Consider the following 21,150-nt stretch of genomic DNA (forward strand, 5'->3'; position numbering starts at 1 on the left):
ATTAGTGTATTCATTATATACAAGTTATTTGGCTTTATAAATCCCAGTTCAGACGAATGGCTATGGTCAATTTTATCCTCATTTGAAAAAGTCCAGATTGGCGCCCATGCGATGCCACTCCACGTGACGCCACAGGGACCTAGTTTATGTACGAGTAGATTGGAGTCTAACATCGTCTGAGATTACCAATGCATGCATGAGGCACAGAGCTCAGGGAAACATCTCTTAATAATCACCTATTAAAACTGCCTAAGGTCGGAAAGTTTCCTTCGTTTGATACGGTATTAATAATCCATCATTAAGACAAGCGCTACCTGCTAGCAGGGTACTCTGCTACCTGCTAGCAACCTGAATTGTATCAGCGCTCAGAGCCTCGATCAAGGTCACCTACCAGGCGGGAGGGGGAACCAGAAATGCGTCGCACGGACTTTTTCCCTTCATTCCTACTTACGCGTCGCGTTTTCGCGCGCTTGAAATTTTTCACTTTTCATTTGATCGCGAAAAATAGATATCGTCATTTAAAAATCTAAAAGCGTGAAATGCGTACTCCGGGAGTAATAATCTTTCGATGTAAGCAATAAAAAAATAATAGGAAACCACCCTATTGCGTATGTCCGTTTCGGGAAATGCTGGGTCATAATCATTTTCACCCAACGCGACTTTTCACCCCTCCTACTGGGAGCGTGATGAAAATAAATACATATATGCTCCGTTTCGGTTTTACTATCTCAATAGTGTTCAGAGGGTTCAACCTTGGTGATGAAAAACACACACTGCAGAGAAACAAAGACTGATTTCAAGGCAATTTTGTCAAAATCGTATGCAATATGATTTGAATTCAAGCTTATGAATGTACCTTAATCTATATTCATACATCACCACAGAAGATTACATCAAAGTTTCAACACCTCATGATATAAGATCAATTGTAAATTAATTCTCTTCGTATTTTCAAAGACTTCGGAATATATAACTTCTTTTTAATACTAAAAATTAAAGTATATATTGCTACACTTAGATGGGGGCTATCACCATAACTACCGCTAACGTACATAACTTTACTATCTAACTACTGTCACTTACATTCTAATCCGAAACATTTTTTTTCAATTTTTCCATAATAAAGGGATATGTCTTACCAAAGGTGAAGAAGACGTAAGCATATGCGATGTCTTTCGGTAGTGTCGCCATTTTGTAGCGGACGCAAGTGCGAGTCAGGGGTTGGAAGTACACGCCGAATCCAAGGAAGGGCATGAACACCAACACCAGCACCGCAGCCCACAACGAGAAGATGGACCGCTTGATGATGTTATAGGTCACGTGCTGCCGAATGAAGAGAAGCAAAAGCTGTAGTAAATTCATTATCATCCGGCATACCAAAAATTAATGACATAATAAATTAGCAAGCACCACAGCAAGGAAAAAAGTACATAGGATTTATGGCCCTCAACATGCAACATGTACCTCTTTTGATGTCCTTCTTCCCTTGATGTTTTTATGAAAGGGTTATTCGAAAAGGTTAATTCAATTTTTTTAGTTTTCAACGCATTTTCATGGAACAAATTAAGAAAAAATATAATTGAACCACAAAGAATTGTTAAACTTTATAAGCTGCGTAATTCTCACTTTTAATAGTACATAATATTTTATTACGAAATTGCCATTTTTTCATGAATTTTTATCTGGCTTTTAAGAGCCAGTATAGCGTCAAAATCCATTTACACTGCATGCCACTCCACGTGACACCACAGGGACCTAGTTTCTATACGAGTAGATAAGAGTTTAACATCGTCTGAGATAAACATTTTCCGGGGGTGGACCCCCGAATTCCCAAGTAACGAGGCGTCCATCATGCACCGAGGGCCTCAAATCACCCGAGACCGCTCTTGAGGCTATGGCTTCATTCATAACAATAATTTTATTTTTGTAAAAGCTTTCTAATTGTTTCAAAAATTCTGAAATGAATAGGTAGTATATCGCCAATAAATTCGATTTAGAACATGTATTAGGAAGCATTCAGTGATTACTGTCAATTTTACGGGATGATGATAGTTTGAGGGGATCGAGCTGGTGTGGTAGCTATAGTGTTGGCTTCCCACCCGGCGGACTCGGGTTCAAATCCCGGCAGTGGCAGAGAATTTTCAGAGACTGCCCGATCCCTGCTTGAGTGTTGCGTGGAGGACATTTACAAGCGCAACGCTCCGTCCGTCGGATGGGACGTTAAGTCGTGGTCTCCTTGGCGCCTTTCGTTAAGAGGCTAATGCCGACGCCGGGTTTCTCTCCGCCCTTCCTTCCATACCCTTCCCTCATTGCGAAGATGACGTCAGCTGTCGGTCGCCTCCTCCAAATACCTACCTACCATGATAGTTTAAGGGGACAATTCTGTGTTCAAAAGTACTGAAAAGGTCATAAGAACTCACTGAAAAAATAATAAATAAAATAGAATCAAATGTAAATTCAAGCATAAGGATGGAAATTTTCCTTTACTGAAGAATATAATCATGTCAAGAGGAACTGAAGAACACTTCTTTTGCAAGAGGCCAACATATTTCACAATTTCGTGCACTTACAATAAATTGATGTTTTCTGAGTGACGAGAAAGAGCATTCTTTCCTTTTACCAGAGATGAGTCGAATTCAGTTTTATACGCATGGATTTTTACAGAATGCAGCCGCCAACGACAATGACTCAAAAACTCGTATCATTGATCATAATGCCATCGGAGTGAAATTGTGGGAGGAAAAAAATTCAATTTTAATTCGAGTTTACTTGATTATATGTAAACACTTCTAACAAACAAAGGAACAAAAAACTTCACACCATAAAAAGATACCGAGGACTAGCGGCTACGAACCAAAAACTAAATAAAATTCAACGACTGAGGGCAATTAACATTAAAAAAACGAGATCAAATTAATGAATTGAAAGCAAACCTTTGATCAATACAGCATTATTTCCGGTTGTTGTAATTGGGGGAAAAATTATCTATCTTGTGTATATATAAAAGAGGTTGTCTGTTTGTTTGTTCGCTATGCGTTTCCATACGGCTGCACGGATTGCCACCAAAGTTCGTAAATAGGTGCATCTCATGCTTCCAAATCCCTCAGTGCTACTTCAGACTGCGTCCTTATTGAAATTTTCTCATGACAATTTTTTACGTCACATAATACGACTTTTGCGGTCGGACATCCTGCCTGGTAGGCACACCTCTTGACACTAAGGCAAAGGGAAACCGTAATGCCTGTTCTACAAGCTCGGATCAGCTCATCCGGCTTAGCTCAGCCAAATCGCACAGCGCGATCCCATTCTTAACGAGAGGCTTAAGTCGACCCCTCACCATCTGATGGCAATAAATGAAAGCACTGAAAGCCTAACAACACTTGAGAATCGGCGAGTGCTGAAGCATTTTATGGAAAAACTGGAAAAAGTTCTAGTAAAGCAAATAATTACCGGATTTATTATGGCAGATCAGTGTATTTCCGAGTTGATATCCGAGGTACTTCTACGGAAGGAGATGAATTTACAATAATTAAGACGATTTTTCATCGGCTACGACGATAATACATTGCTTCCTCAGGTTTTGTTATAGGTTAAGTATAAAATTTTGAAGTTTTTTCATCGAAAATATCCTAAACATATATTTGGTATATTATATGACTCCGTTAGTTAAATATTACGATTGTTTTGGATCATCAATGGAATGGTTATGAAGGTGACCGCGAGAAGATGGCAAGAACGCCGACGAGAAGGCTACGACGGTAAAGGCTTTCAAATTTCTTGTTCACTGGGAACGTATTATAATATTCCAGTAAAGACGTTGGTCTCTTCCACAATCCCATTTCGAGCACGCACCACTAACTTTGTCATTTATGAGCTCAGTGAGAAGAACCACACTCAGAAGAAAACCGAACGCAACCAAATACACGCGCCATGTGAGAGAGAGTTGACGACAACAGCGCAGCGTTTAACTTAAGCTGGGGGTCCCAGGCGAGATGATCCGACCCCCTCGGTTGAGCCGTGGCAACGTCTCTACACGGCAAGATCAGCCACCAGGGTAGCTGATCCTAGGCGTGTAGAACAGGTATAACTCAAAGATAATACACTCGCCTATTAACCCTCTCGATACAAACCTTTTTGCTGGGGTGTGAGTTCACAAGACGTTTTTGCTCTGTACACCTATGGACGCACATAGCGATCAATGCTGTGGAGTAAGGTAAAAGCTTAACCCGTGCACGGTACACGCAAATCATTTTATTCCAGTGTTTACTGATGGGTGTCTCCCGTTCACCGTCTTACTTTACTATTTGAAGTGAACCGTGAGGGAAGAAGGCGAGAGTTCCAAGTTTCCCCCTTTTTTTGGGTACTATGCTTCCGAGCAACGCCGGGTGTCCTACTAGTACGTATAAATAACTTTATATTAATACGAATTATTATATTTTTCAAAGCAAAAACTCTTGGGGTCTTGGTCCTTACAAAAAACATGCGCCACGTTTCGGAAATTTATTTTCCATTTTAAAGGGTTTTATCCACTGTGGATCCACTTAAATCCTTGATTAGCTTCTTCACCCATTATTCCCCACACTGTATTCAGGGCTTTTAACTTCGGTTTTTTCTTGCATTTTCCGATTTATTTAGGCATAATTAAGACGAATTTTTGGAAAAAAATATTTTCATCATATTGCATGATTTTCATAATGCTGCGTATATGCAACACTGAGAAAACTCCGGTAAATAAATACAAAAAAGTAATTTTTAAAACTTATGTTACATCTTTTATTTTTTATCTTGATTTGCACACTCGACATCTTCGCCGGGAGTAATCAGTATTCCTTCGGGGGAAATTCGCCATTCTGCCTTAACGAACATGCTGGGGTCTGTCATTTTTCCTAGGGTGTCTCATATATGGGCATCGATTTTTATGCCAAACGCCATCAGTCATAAAAATACAATTATATGAATGAAAATTTTGGCAATGACAAAATTAGAACTACAGATACTTAAAAAAAGCCAGTAAATCGAAGAAAAAATTATTCTGAAGTAGAAACTAGTTCTGAGAATTAGGATTCAATAATGTTGCGTTAACGCAAAGCTGGGGATGAATGGGTAAACTTCCATCTTGTACCGACTGATGAGGATTCAGGGGCGGTCAGGGGCTTTGGAGGCTCTCGGCAGGGACCTTTTCTTACCTGGGGAATCGGGGATACTCCTCCGAAAAAGTTTAGGAAATTTTCATACTCGGAAATTGATTTTTACACCGTTCTGGCTCTTAAAAACTAGATAAGTGTCAATAAATAAAAACAATTTCGTAAGAAAAAACTATGAAAAGTAAGAATTTGCAACTTGTAAAATTTTAATTATGTATCATGGATCTATTATCTATTTAATGAATTCGTTCTGTGAAGCTTCTCTGAAATCTTAAAAAAATCTCTCAAATAACCTTTTCGAATAACCCTTTCAAAAGAATCATCAGGTTCTCTTTTATCTTCTGATACCTATATTTCATTATATAATCTTTTTCTCTGTGTCGTTTTTGAAGCAACTGTTGAAAAAGCAGATTTTTATCATTGCAAAAAAATTTGATTCAACAAATCTCAGTATTTTTCATTTCGCCTTTCATGCATGCTTCAAGATAGACGCGAGCGTTATGAGGGCCCCCTAAGCTCGGGGCCCTCGACGATTGCCGACCGGACGACCCGGCCAGACCGCCGCTGTGAGGATGCTTTGGAGAAAAATATATCCCTCCTTTATCCATGCATACAATTAATTAATATTGATTATTACACATTACTTATGTATTCATTTTCGCACTCGTCGACGTTGTTATTATCGAGATACGAGTGCGGCTTTATTCAACCTCGGATCGCTCAGCAAAAACAACACAATACAAGCGACAGGCGGGCACTGCACGGATAGGGCAACTGCGCGTCCTCCGCACCACACGCTCAAGTCATTTCTGATCGTAAGTTGTTAGTTTAAGGTTAGTAGCAATGTCATTGACTACTCTGCCTCAATTGATTCTCCCGGCAAGAGAGCACTGCGGAGTGACAGCCAGAAAACTCGTCGAATGGCTTCAGCATTGACATGTCTTGACCTTTATACCGACAAAAGAGAATTTTTAATGCACTGTCGCTAGAGTGTGGAACAGTGTAAAATATTACGCCCATTCCCATTCAAAACAAAAGAAGAGACTTCTGGATGAGTTCTGATCCATGGCAACGCCCGTCATCTCATCGCTGATGCAGCCCAACCGCTCCTTGAGCAATTTCATTGGAGCATTTTCGATCACCGGCCGTGAAATACCAACCTAGTACCGTGTAACTTCCATGTTTACGCCGAAATGAAGATATGGCTCGGAGGGAAGCATTTTCAAACAGACGATGTAAAAAGACAAAATTGGAAGACATCGGCGGCAACATCCTATGAAGAAGGCATAATAGTAAAGCTTATCAACAGGGACAATTCCTCAATGGTCGAGACGATTAAGTCGAAAGGACACCACAAGTGTGCTTAATATTTAGCAATAAAATAATTTTTAATCAATCCCTTCGTCTTCTGTTCAAGACCCACCGGAGGCTGAAAAAAAACCGCCCTCCTACTCATTTGTTTTGCTTGGACCTCGGTCATAGGATGGACTTCAAAAATACGCAGGTTTTGTGCCGCACTAATAACTATTGGGATAGAATTGTAAAGGAGGCAATTGCTATTAGCCTTGAGGAGAAGAGCTTAAAAAAGATAAAGGCTTCCAACTGAGCAGTGCCTGGAATGCCATAATTGATCGCTACATCCGCACACAACAATAACGGCAACCAGGGATATGAATAAATAAATAAATAAGTACCGTAAAAAAGTACCATTAAGAGTAAACCCCTGAAGACGATGGCAGACTCAGCCATTGAAACGTTGGGAGAATTAACCCAATACCACACCCGGTGGGAATCCCGAGAAATTTTTCATCCAAGAGAGCTTACTTATTAGTACTTCCTCCTCCCCGTATAAATTTAGTGTGACATGAATGATAATGAAACAAGTTTCCTGGTGAATATAAAATAATAAAAAAACTATCTATGATTTATTAGTTATAGTTTTTAACGTTCCCTAAGCCTAATGTAGATCTGCCAATGCTTTTAAGGACCAGCATACCCAAACTACTGGGTATTAACCAAGCCAACATTGCTACCATTGCCTCTCAACACTTACGACAGTGGAAACCTTTACTACGCCATTGGTACTACCATACCACATTAGATATGTGATATCAAGTAATGTACTTTATATGCGTTCAAAGCTGTTTTCGCATGCCTTTCCCGCTTACCTGAGTCATACATTAAAGTTATTCTGTAATATTGCCAGCATGATCGCATGGATTACAATTTATGGTATCCCAGGTGACATGATTAACACTTTTTTTTCAAACTCCAGCAACTGAAATTTTTCTTTTGTCTCGGATTTCACTGGCCGTTCATTTTCGAAGCTTTCATTTGAATCCGCGGGGAGATTTTTTTCACAATGTGAAATAAGCCGCCCGCGCCCTTTCAACCGTTGGCCGTAATCCGGTCTTGAAACAGAAATTTACGCCAGCGAGATATTTAATCCCTGCGCCGACTGACGCTGTTGAAATTAACGGAGGAGTAAAAACACGCACCTAACGATCAGCGCCTCTCAGGAAAAAGACTCATGCATAGTTTTCTCAGGTAAATTTATAGTTTATCTTATTATTCATGTGTATAAGTACAGAATAGTATGCGTAATGTATCATGTGATAACATTTACTGTATTTTACTGCACTATATGAACCTAATTATGTAAAATTTTACAAATTATTCTTGATATATTTTTATTAATTTTGTTACACTTCATTGATATTTGCATTATTTTTAATGGCCTCATATCCGTAATAATATTATTTTTTTTAGCTTGAATTGTAGGTTTTTAAATAACTGAAGCGAACTCATTACTCAATTTTTCTAGGATATCCGGTAATAAGAAATGCGTCTATAAAATGCACGTAGCTAAATAAGAAAATACCATTAGAGCATCAAACTGGTATTATTGATGCATGATAATGATTTGATCCCTCGATAGGCTATATTAGAATTATAATTGGATTTACATAATTAAAATTTGAATTTCATACTTTGAATTTTTAGTTTCTCTACTTTAAGTATTTTCGATTAAACATTACTGATGGAGAGAGTTAAATATCAGCTATGAATGATTTTTTGCTTTGTTTCAATTCAATTTACAGCCTGAATTAGATGCCATACTTCGAGGGTGGCTCGTCAGTTTTCCAAAATTACATCTTGATGAACGTTTATGGTAAATTTTTTCAATACAATTACGCCTTTGCTAAATTTGCCTGTAATCAAAGTATGTGGAACAGATTGGTCGAAGAGAAATACAAAGTATTCATGTGCTATCATTTCTAACTCTTGCCTTACAAGGTGTGGGTCAGCGGGAATTCATGAGAAGACAATCTATACACGGAAAGGGGCATTTGATTTGGAAAGGAATCATCTGGTCAATTGAATGACGTACCGTTTAGATAAGCTCTTTGTCGGGCTTGAAAGCTGTCAGTCATCTCGTTTATCATTAGCTGAACAATGGTAACGAAACCCTTGGGTCGGGTTCGCGGGATACACTCCTGAGGCGAGGACTATAAGCGATCAGCTTTTCTCCTCTGCCCTCAGAAGGGGAAGGACGGGAAGGAACAAGGAATGGAGGCGCCGCCGCGATAGGAGCCCGACGACGCCTCCAAGGAAAGGACGGGGAAGGAAGGACGGGACGAGGAATCCTGCACCGTCACAAGGCGGGCAGGTCCTACCATCAGCGAAACCATGCGTACGCAATTGATATTCTAACGACCTTAGAGGATTATTCTATGAGGAAGAATAATCCAACGATCAAATCGTTAGATGTCATTAGCTGAACAGTCAAAAAACACTTACGATACTCATACAATCTTCAACTCGATATAGATGACTTATGGGCAGTAATGTGATCAAACTAAATATATAGCCATTAGGACACTAATCAATGGGTATTTGCCAGAATATTCCTCCAACGCAACCCACTAGGACATTTAAAGTTTAACGAACTGAAGTACACTGCAGTATTTTTATTTAGATGACCTGAAGCGTATTGAGTTCATAGGATTTCCAAAAGCATTGTCGTTACCAGGGGGGGTCCGGACTCCCCCCAAAATATAAAAACACAATTCTTTTTCTCCATAAAAGAAAACAAAATATTAAAAAGTCATGAATTTACAAAATATTTGTTTAATAAATGAAGTTTTTTCGATTATGAAAATTGCTAAAATTAGTTAAAAACCATCTACTTAGTACCCTGTTTTTAAAAAATTTCCTCCCTGGTTTTGGACCCCCCCGAACGAAATTCCTGGCTATGCCACTGCCCAAAAGATGTGCAACTATCATAATGAAATAATGCTGGATAAGTTTTCAATAGAATATAGATGCACACCACGTTAGCTTGTTTTTATGCTAAATTATAAGAAAAAAACGTTTGATCATTTGCTCACAGCAAATGAAAGAAGCAGGAATTATTTTTCTTTGGCAGCACAACGCGCATAAGACTCCAAATAACCCTCATAGAAAATTTCGAAAAATTAAAAAAAGTAAATATAGTACTTGGATTTTAGCTGTGAAATGTTCCTTATAAGAAGTTTATCTGGCATCGGAATGAAACATTTCCGAAAATGTACACGTAAAAATTAATGTAAATGAATGCCATTTACACAAATTACATAGCCTTAATTTCCAACAGAAGCAATCCTCAAAAGCCACGCCATGTCCTGTAATTGACACGCACTTACGCAGTGTTAATAGGTAGAAGAAGGAGCTTATCTACTTTTTTCCGTTAGTAACTATGATCCGGGTATATGAACACAACAAAGACAACGAAACTGATAATTATAATGACTTCATGGTTATTATACACGTCCGATAATACGAGGTGTGATGAAAATGACGGGAATTTTAATATTTTGAAAAAAAAATCTATTCATTCACCTATATTAATGTTTTCACTTTCAAAATAGTGCGCATTATATACCCACTGGATTAGATGTTCAAATTCACTTCTTTCTCTTTTCCACCTTTCCATCGGTTGTTGATGGTAGCTGGAGCGATCGTCATCTTCAACGTCCTCATGGCCATCTTTAAATGCTTGAACCATTCTTAAATTCTTGTTAATCTCTTAGAAAACTCACTGCAGGCCTCCGTTAATATTTCACACAGTTCGGTAAACTATATTTCCTGATCATTTTTTGCTTTGAAATCATTCTTTGATCCATTTCTTAAAGAAAACGAAACTCGCCGTGTTCATAGTAATACGTCTAACGTTAGCGGCTGCCACTGGCAAATTAAATTATGAATACAGCTGAAAAGTTAATCGTACTTCAAGGGCATGTAAACGATGTGAACGGGGGCATCTTGCGACATGATCGATGCATTATTCTTCCTCATAGGATAATCCTCTAAAATCGCTGGCACATTAATGGATTTGCCTGGTTTCGCTATTTAGTTGGGCCCTCTTCGCTTCTATAGCGTTGAGGTGTTTTTCCCCGTCCCGTCCCTTCCTTCCCTATCCTACTACTACCAGAGGCGTCGTCGGGCTCCTATCGCGGCGGCGCCTCTTTCTTTTTTCCCTCCTCTCCGCCCCCTCCCCGGGTAATCAGGCGTATAAGTCTCTGATTTGGTTCCCGGCCCCGGTGTGTTGTAGCCTCGAAGGGCTTCCCTTGAGCCCTCATTCTCTTCGTCCGAACTGGCCAAAATAATTTTAAAAATCCCGCTATCTTTATGAACATACTTCGCAGACACAAAAATCAAACTGTCACGTTGAAGTAAATGTGAGCTTACGTCATTGGCGAGTCGGATTGAATATCTCGTAAAGTGAGCACGCGACGAAAAAATATCTCATCGGAGAGGAGAGATTGCCGTCTCGTTGCCGAATGGCGTGCTACGGGTTCATAAAGGCGCCTCTTTCCGGAAATCTCAATCCACACGTGAGCTGTGAGTGAATAGAGCGACATTTGCCTCCCGACGTCCCCGAATAGCACTTTCGCGTGTTCACGATCATCCCATCAATCCGAAAAATAGCTCGGCTGCCGCTGTTCCGCTCCACTATTCCGCGTGACCTATCGTTTCGCCCCCATCAGCGCGTCCACGCTCACACGATCTGGTCGATATCTACCACTTGTGGCACATATTCCTTGAATTTTTGTCCACGGTTACTAATAATTAAAACTTAAGAAGGGCAACTTAACAACAAGATAATAAGAAGAGAAATAATTCACAGTACTGGGCAAGCGCGGAGCTAGGAAATAAATGAAAAATACTTACTGCGAAGATGTTCATAGAAACCACTCACGTGAAAAAGAGGAATTAACTGTAGAAAACATAGATTTATGCCATTTTTTCCACGTGCAATAATAATTTCGACAATTTAGCTCTCGGACAGCTAGACTCGGGCTAGTTAAAATAGGCTCTGCATGTTTAGCTAATAACACATTTCCTTTGTAAATAAAAACTATCTGCTTTATTTCTTTGGCACGTTACAACTCACGCATGAATCACAGATACGCTAACTTTTCGTTTTTATAAGATACTAATTAGTATTTTACATTTTATGGTAGCATATTGTTGTCCTTAGAACTCTCCTAGTTTCTGTTCTGACCGCGTGTCGTTGTTCTGAGTCTGTGTCTGGTGATGGAGCGTGTTTCTGATTAAGGCTGGAATGAGCGCTGCATGCCTGGTGTGGAATCACCCTTTGCCACAACCCTGATGGTAGCTTGCACGGTACCTCGGAGACGAGATGTAGGTGTTTCTAAGATCGCTGTCCAATTGGATTTAAAGTATCCTACGAGTTAGCAAACAAGAATAAACCATCAGTAGCTGACCTCTTGGCTTATAGGACCTTAAGGATGTCTCGCTAGCTCTATGAATGATCACAGTCCCTGTAGAGAAAGGCTGGGGTGTTTGTTACCCTCGTGGAGAAAGCCAGTCATGCATCTCCGAAGATAACGTGTCATAAACATAAAGGAGAAAAAACATACTTACATCTAAAAACATAAATTCTTACCCGATAAAACTTCTGATGCCATAGCAATAAAAATGACAGATCGATATATTTTTAAAGGGAAACTCCCAAAGAAAAGGCACTGTCTTTTATAATAGGTTATTTCACTGAAAATTGAAAACACATGCGGAAAACCACATGAAACGATCATTCGAAAAACGAAAACATTATTTTCATTAACAGTACTAAAAATAATAAAAATATGATTCCATTAATTGAGAATCACGTTCCTCGAATTACACTTCAATCTCCTACGCATTAATACGGTTAGTAAGGTTGTTTGAAATTTTCAATATTATGGAAGAGAAAGAAAATTTTATTGCTAAATTAATTAGATTATGAAACGAAATAATTCAAATAATAATCAACGCCAATGACGAAAACGTTACAAAATCTTTTCACAATACGAAGGGATTCCGAGAAAACGAAAATCATATCATTTCCTTCAAATATATCGCTCACTTCATGTTTCTCAACCTCATTAGCGGTAAAAATGTTAAGATTTGTAGTCTTACCTTTTCAGGTATTTCATGAAATATATTCTACATGAAATAAAGATATTAAGGATTGAATGACTAACCCCAATTACGAAATTAAAGATACCGGGGTTTATAAAAATATTTGCCATTTTGTTATTCAAAATTGACAAGAAATAAGAATGGGAAAAAAATTATGAATATCAATACCTATCCTGATGTAGAAAATATACCCATATCCTCATTGCGATTCACTTAACTAATAAAAATTTTGACTGAGAATTTTTACGAGTTGATTTCCATAGTTTATTGCAATGAAACCACCGGAATCATAAATGTCAGTAGAAAATAATATCAGAGTTATACTATAATTTCAAGACTGATAAATCCATATTCAAGGATATATACCCGACATGCAAATAAGTATTTTCTAGCAAAACAAATAACCATTTCGCGTCAAAATTAAATTATGCAAATTTACAAGTCACACAAAAATTACAATTTCCCGTTACACAAGTAATGCAATGGATTCAATAATCTCGAGTCAATTCATATTTCCATTTCGCGGAAGTGAATTAATCAATACCGATTATTTTCCCTAATTCCAAATTCCCTTATGACCATTTTCCCTTATTAGATATTTTCCTAATGCATTTTTTTGAATGGGCAGCACACCACCAACAACATTAGCGAGGGTTGGCACAACTGGTTTCACCTGCTTGTTGGTAGAAAACAGCTTACAGATTTACAGCTAAAGATATAATAGAAGAAACAAGCTGACACAGAAATCTAAATTGTAGAGCTTAGTTTGAGAAAAGTTGTCAAAGCAGCATCAAAAAAGAAACAGATGAAACACCGAATCTCAAATATTGATGGAAATAAGAAAATTATCAGCCGATCGAGTATTTTGAGGCGATTGCCCATAATGTTACTTTTTAATCTATTCAGTTTTTAAATAAATTATTTGATTTATTGAAAGTAAAAACCTTAGGATTTTTAAACATTCGGAAAAAAGTCTTTTGGGGAAAATGGTCATTGGATTTAGGGAAACTGCCCGCTAACGGAATAAATCCTTTTACTCAGCCACGGAATGTATTTATATGTACAATTTTAGAGCACTGAAACGTTAATTTGCTTTCTCCAATTTGGAGTCCTTTCAGGTCCACAAATAAACACAGCAGCAGGAAAGAAGGAAGCAATGGAATGACTACCGTCAGTTGTTAGGTAGAGTGGGAAGTGAAAGCTGAGATAACTTGCCTGAACTGTCGAGGCAATAGAGGACAAAGCGGGCAGCCGAAAGAATATCCCCCCCCCCCCCCCCCAAGGATGTTTATGCCCTGCTGCTGACTGAGTCCAATGCAACAAAACGATTCCATTTCACGATGGGGGAGATAATTGATCACAGTAAATACACAACAAAAATAAAATTATACAGATAAAAAGCAGTCTTTTTCCAAAAACAGTATGCGCTAAAAAAAAAAAAACTTTTCATTATTCGTCGAAAAAACATGGGTACTAACTGGGTTTATTAGATGTGAATGCAGAAGAATTTCATGGGTAAGGATTTGCATGTACGAGGGTCGTTCAATAAGTTTTTAGAAAAAGGTATAAAAACAATTTATTATTTTTTTTCGGAAATTCATTTCCTCTCCTAAAGATTTATTGAAAAATGGAGTGTAAATGTATCATACTTGATTGTAATTCTCTTCAGCCTGCAACACTGGAAGAAGTAAATAAGTCTTTCATTCAACAAGTGAACCAGTGTATCGTTGTCCAGGGTCACCACTTTGAAAACCTTAGAATGATCGACTCCTAGGCAAGGTACATGTAATGTACTGTACAGCACTGTAGTACAGGAGAGTCTACGTGACTTTTGTGTCACGTTTTGACTTGGTCTGGACAAAAAGTTATTTCGGGTGGTCAAGATAAATGGGACACCCTGTATAAAGAACGAAAAAAACGTTAAGTCTGTAAGTAAACAACCGTTGTTATGAAATGGATGCTGAATTGTCAAGGTATGTGTTGGAAGAGTCGTATATTTATGTTGGACGAATACACTTAAGGGATAGGCAGAATACCATTGAAATGAACTCTCTCACCCGGGAGCACTGTGTCTATTTCATTTGGCGCGAAAGCAGCAGATTACCCACCATCCCACGACCGCGCTGAAGTCGCGTTTGTTGTTGGCGTAACGGTGAGCCCAGTACCCCATCCCAACCAGCCGGTTTACTTAAAGAATTTTTTTCCGTATTTTTTTGTGTTGCCGGTTTTAATCGTGGTGTATGTGAAAGAGGACACTAAAATATAACAACTTGACATTTGAAAAATAACTAATTTGAACTACATGTAGAGGCATCAATAGAGTGGTTTCCTATTATTTTTTATAGCCTTAATCGAAAGATTATTACTCCTGGAGTACGAATTTCACGCTCTTACTTTTATGAATGACGATATCTATTTTTCGCGATTAAACGAAAAGTGAAAATTTTCAAGCGCGCAAAAACGCGACGGCTAGGTACGAATGCTGGGAAAAGTCCGTGTGACGTATTTCTGGTTCTAGCTGTCGTCGTGTGAGATGACCTTTAGGACCTTGGGGCGAGGCTTTGAGCGCTGATACGACGCAGGATGCTAGCAGGTAGCAGAGTACACTGCTAGCAGGTAGCGCTTGGCTTGAATAAGGATTATTATTACTCTATCAAACGAAGGAAACTTTCCTAACTTAGGTTATTTTAATGGGGGATTATTATGAGATGTTTCCCTGAGCTCTGTGCCGCATTCATGCATGAGTAATCTCAGACGATGTAAAACTCCTGTCTACTCGTAATGAAACTAGGTCCCTGTGACGTCACGTGGAGTGGCATATCATGGGCGCCAATCTGGCCTCTTTCAAATGCGGTTAAAATTGACCATTGCCATTCGTCTGAACTGGGATGTCTAAAACCAAATAAGTTGTACATTATGAAGACACTAATGGTGGGTCGCAATCAATTTATTTCGTTTTCTTTGATGAACGAAACTACCCTATTAATTGCAGATAAATAGTTTTTTGAAAATGAAAAAACTCTTTTTATTGCTATTGCATTCACCATCTTCTTCTTTTTCCCTCTTGCTATCTTCCAGAGTTTCCTCTCTGTGAACGGACTAGGACAGGTTAAACTGTGTTGTGTCCAGTTATTCTACAGATAAGAACCGTCGGACAATGTGGCCCAGGAGGACTGATTTTTATATATTTTTGATAGTATGCCTTCCAAGTTTTGTTTTTTAAGTCGACGTAACACTTCTTGTGGTGTGATTCTTGCTGTTTCAGCGACTACAAGGCATACATCCACCAACTGCATTTTCCACACGGATTCACTCTCTTCAGCAAGGTCTGTAGGTATATTGTTGTCATTATTATTGCCGTATTATAATTATTATATTTTATATTTTAAACAAATTTTCATAATTTCTCATATAACAAACTTTACCAGATCATTCTCCACCCGTGTTCTTATTTGAACCGTGGAAACATCGCCGATATAAGCAACCACTCTTCCTTCTTCTTCCTGGGAAGAAGATCGAAGACATCGTCATGGAGTGACATTCGAGAAATACCGAGAGCGCGGATCGCGGTCTTAAAGATTCATGACGTCCCGAAAGTTATTACGATCGCGCGAACAGCATCCAGACTGGGACGAATAAAAAATGCAGGAACGAGAGGGACCAATCGCGCATATATTTCACGCCTAATCCGCGAAATGATTCATTCATCGGGAGCACTTAAGACTCGGGTTCTGCTTTCATACACTCTCTAAAGTGAAGGATGGGCCCTGTTGACTGCAGAATAGTACGAATATATTCAGCCTTCGATGCAATGGTGTTGATTACTAGTTAGCAGCATAAGTAAGGACACGTATATTCGAATAAAATGCATCGCACGCACCAAGAGAGTGGGCGAATTTCAGGAAGAGATAGCTTTTCAACATGCCGTCTTGAACATCAGCGATGAAACAGAAGCCAAATAGTGAAACTATCCACATGAATAGCCACAATTGCGACAACTGTTGCGATTATACTAAAAATAAAAGCCAAAACTTATCAAAAATATTCTCCGAACCCCCAATGATATTGCACGAACCAAAAATTAATATTGTTTAAGTATTGAACTGCATTAATTTTAACATGAAAATTTTACCAAATAAAAATATGCAGTCCCTCTGTGTGATTCGCTCTTTGCTGTATACTTTCCAAGGATAAAAAATAGGCATCAAGCATAGTTATCAAATAAACAAGCTCGTACGATGTGCCTAGATGACCTCATCTTGAGCGTAGGGATAAGCTTTATACCCTTGCGCTCTAGATGTGGTAAATTTTCGGTGTTAGTTTCAAGAATCAGCAGCGGCCACCTTGAGCGCTCCTATATAGATTTATTTTGGGGCTATAACAACATGAAAACAGACCATGGACTTAAAAGTTCAATACATTGGCACTTTCTCACTCACGTCAATTTAACGCACTAGTGCAGCCCCATTCAGCAAAGAACACGAAGTCTCCACAAATCAGTCAAGGAAAAGAACGATGAAAATGCTTCTTTCGCCACGAACTCAGTCTTAAAATAAGGTAAGATGCCCTACTGAAGTAATATTTTCTCAATTTTATGATCAAGAACGAGAATTGTACGAGAGAAACTCTTATTTTTGACCCGGGCCGTCAAAAAAGATGAATAGATGTTGACCGCTTGAGACTTCTGGTAGATAAGCTACATTCATCTCTACCCTTCATTCATTATAAGCGTTAATTATAGCTCATCATTCAGTCAATCAACTCTTAAAAACGCGAATTATCTTCCTTTCCTTCTCATATTAAATCCCTTGCTATAAAGTCAATATTATAGTATGGATATCAGAAAAAAATACTACGAGATAGATAAGAGTGGATGTCACACTGTATCAATAAATACATGACAACATTCCGAGGGGAAGGCCCTCTGCGATATACACCCATGACATTAATGTCACAGCGGGTCGATGATATTCGATAAAAATAAGTCTCCCATAGGAGTATTACTTAGATGAGTGATTTCCGACAATATATATGTATCTGTCAAACCATTAAGGACATTGATATCAGTTTTTGCACCAACCCTTGACATTGATTTTTGAATTTAGTTTAAGGAACGAGTTAACAAGACCAAACCAACTTTGAGTTGCTCACGACTTACATAAAACGAGTAGTTGGAACCTGGAAGTCTACTTTGCACAATTAGTTGAAATATTTTCGTCAAAAACGAAACCACTTCTATGGTAAAAAGTATTAAATAATAGACGTAAAAGATATCGAAATGAAAACTTAAAATTGCATGGCAACCTCTCTCACAATATAGATACCAATTTCGTGTTAACATGACCAGAATAAGTTAAATACTATAGGTATAGAATATAGGATTGTGAGGGTTGGAGAATTATGAGTTCATTGGTACTGAAATATTCTATGTGAAATTGGTGAATGTAAAAATGGAATACTTTATTAATACCATATATAGCGTCCGTAAAAAAGATCGTTATTCCATAATGACGCAAATAAATCTTTTGAGTAAGTAAGTTAAAAACATCGATCTAATTGCTAGGTTTGACCGACGGAAGATATACCTATTAAAGCCTACAAAATTGCGTTAATCATGGAAATGGTTGAATATTTGGGAGAAAAACTTAGAGCAAAAAATATACAATAACCCACGCTTCTACGACTATGATGTATTTCTGTACCAAGAAGCTCGAACAATTTTTTAAACATCTCTTCGGCACTCCTTAAGTCCAGGCGGCTAAATTTCCTCAGAAGATACTTTCGTACCATCCGAAGGTCGTTCGATGTGATTATTGGCAGCAGTCATCAGAAAACTGGATCCGTGTCGATTACGTCAGTTCAAGGAGATTTGGTGTCGTTTAAAAAAAGATCAACCACAGGAGCATCTGCGCAGACCGCAATCGCTTCCTCCCCCTTGTTCTACAAGATGCCCAGGCGTTCAGGAAACAGTTTTAAAATAGATTTTGGAACTTAATAATTACCTTAAGTTTGAAAAATTAAAGGCAAAAATCTACTCATATCTACATCTACATAATACCTCGCAAGCCGCCTAAAAGGCGTGTGAGAGGGGGTGTTTGGACACCAGCCGCTTACAGCTAAAAAAAATAGATAGACGTAATATTGCGTCCATGGCAATCCTTACAAGGATTAGCAGGACGTAATATTACGCACATGGCACGCAAAGTGCTAAATGTGGGTGTGGAGAAGTCTGGAGAGAGTAAAGTGGGTGGATAAGGTGAGGTATGTGGAGGTGCAGGAAAGAGTTTGGGAGGAAAGAGTCGAACTGAGAACTGTAATGAAGAGAAAGAGGAATTGAATATGGCATGTTTTAAGACGGAAGGCGATGTTCATCTACATCTATCTACATAATACACCGCAAGCCGCCTAAAAGGCGTGTGGCAGGGGGTGTTAGGACACCAGCCGTTTACAGCTAAAAAAATGAAGTGCTCCAACGAAGTTGGGACTAGCGTTTATTAGTCCTTTATGGTTTGGGGGAAAAACGAATTCCCATATCTATCCGTTCGGCAAAATATCTCTCTTAATTTATCGCTTCTAACAGACCTGGAAATATAGTGTGGCTCTAATATTATGTTCTCTGAGTCGCTCTTAAAGATATCCATTCTCAATTGCTCACGAAATCTAAGCCTAGCGCGCAGCCTCCGAGTCTCCAGCGGCTCCCAGCCTAATTCGCTTAACATCTGGGCACACTGTCTGATGTCTGTAGTTTTTGACGAAACGCGATGCCTTCCTTTGTATTTTATTCAGTTCGCGGATTAAGTCTTTCTGCACCGGATCCCATACGCTCGCTGCGTATTCAAGGTGCGGTCGGACGAGAGCGAAATAGCACCTTCCTTTTACTTTCTCATCCATATGTTAGCGCAGGGGAATTATGAAACGTCAGATGAAAGTTAGAACATCCCTATAATAAGTATCCGCTAGAGTTATGCCGTCAGCGATCAATTCGGTAGTACAACCACTTCAATTAGAACACAAATAGGTATTTTTTGGTGACTGTTGGTTTAGACTTTGTGAGCAAGGTTCATGTATCCCTGAGGTCCATAAACCCCCCTTTTGGCTTGTCTTTTGGAGTTGCCGTAGCGAAGCTCTCCTAGGAAACCGACATGTGAAGTTTCAATGAAGAATAGTGAAATAGTTTTAAGAAATGAAAGAATAGTGAAATATTTTTCTTGATTGATTATATATACCAATGAGTTACTTCATCTGCATAAAGTTACCATTAAAATTCGTTAATGCACTATAAAAATATTAGGTGATTTGTATTGTTTGACAGCCACGAAACAGCATATTGAAAATCGTTGACAATGTGACATTGAAATACATTATTTTCAACCAAATGAGACGTGAAAAATGTATTTTTCATGTGATAAAGCCTGTCTGAGCAAGCAGAAGTATTCTCAAATATCATATTCCCGTTGGTATGCTTTCAAAACAGACTTCTGTAGCTGTCAAATGCCTGAGGCAACTAAAAAGAAAATTTGGAACTAGAATTGTTGGAGAAATTACCCAGAAATGTTAACGAGCACCTTGTATACGCCATTGGTGCACGGAAGAGTGACTACCTCTGGCGTTGGAGAGGAACTCAATGCTATTTAACTTTACCCATGCAACGACTCACAGCTTCAATGACAAAAAAATAACGCGACCAAAAATACGTAAAACAGGCTTCTCATTTGTACTTTCATGCAGTATTTAAGAATTATACCCAATATATACGAAGATAAAGGGAAATAATATTCCTTTCATTAACAAAAATACATCGTTTCCCAATGATTCGATAAAACTTTCATTCGTTAAATGAATTGACGAAAGATATAAGTCAAATGGGAAAGCTAGCGAAATACATGCATATGTCCACTGTACCATGAGACGACAAAAATACGCCTATAACGTCACCAGGAAAAGAGCTGGCACCCAACCCAAAATATGTAAAATCCACACGCCTGTGGCTTAGTTCGTGGTGAGCTCTACCATCACCTATCCAAACAAACCTTCAGTTTGAATCACTAAGAGATGAATAGGTAAAAAAGTTGAAATTATGTGCATATACATTTCTATATTACAATTTTAAATATAAAGAAATCAGCGTTTAAACTGGCAGCAATATCCAATAACAACAAAGTGAATAGCTTAATATTACTACTCTTTATTCCCCTCTTCGATTTTTGTATTTAAAAACAAATATTACGCAAATGACAAAACGACTTCGCTTTCCTCCACGGATTTATTTCCTTGGTACGATATGTTTCAACCTCAAGAGGTTATTTTCAAGTACTTACAAAACTTTTTTGCCATGTATTGCAAATTTTTACTCCGTGTAATTATATTTACAAGACATGCCAAAATATTTTTGTACATGAAAATGGCCTCTTGAGGTTGAAACATGCACCAAGAAAATAAATCTGTGGAAGAAAACGAAGTCGTTTTGTCATTTGTGAACTTCAGCTTCCACTAAGTTGAGCCGGAAACCATTGAATATAAATATTACGTATAAATATTT

The 21,150-nt window shown here is 38.4% G+C and overlaps 1 protein-coding gene across 2 annotated transcripts in view; it reads right to left on the reverse strand.

The window, feature by feature from the left end:
- Nucleotides 1-21,150, reverse strand: part of LOC124165430 (prostaglandin E2 receptor EP4 subtype) — a 79,952-nt gene that overhangs the window by 16,025 nt on the left and 42,777 nt on the right. For both annotated transcript variants that reach the window (XM_046542839.1, XM_046542838.1), the window contains exon 2: nt 1,140-1,323. In XM_046542839.1, coding sequence (XP_046398795.1) covers nt 1,140-1,323 — 184 coding nt within the window. The remainder of the gene's footprint in view (nt 1-1,139; nt 1,324-21,150) is intronic.

This window comes from Ischnura elegans, chromosome 9 (assembly GCF_921293095.1).
Source record: "Ischnura elegans chromosome 9, ioIscEleg1.1, whole genome shotgun sequence".
In the NCBI taxonomy this organism is placed as follows: Eukaryota; Metazoa; Arthropoda; class Insecta; order Odonata; family Coenagrionidae; genus Ischnura; species Ischnura elegans.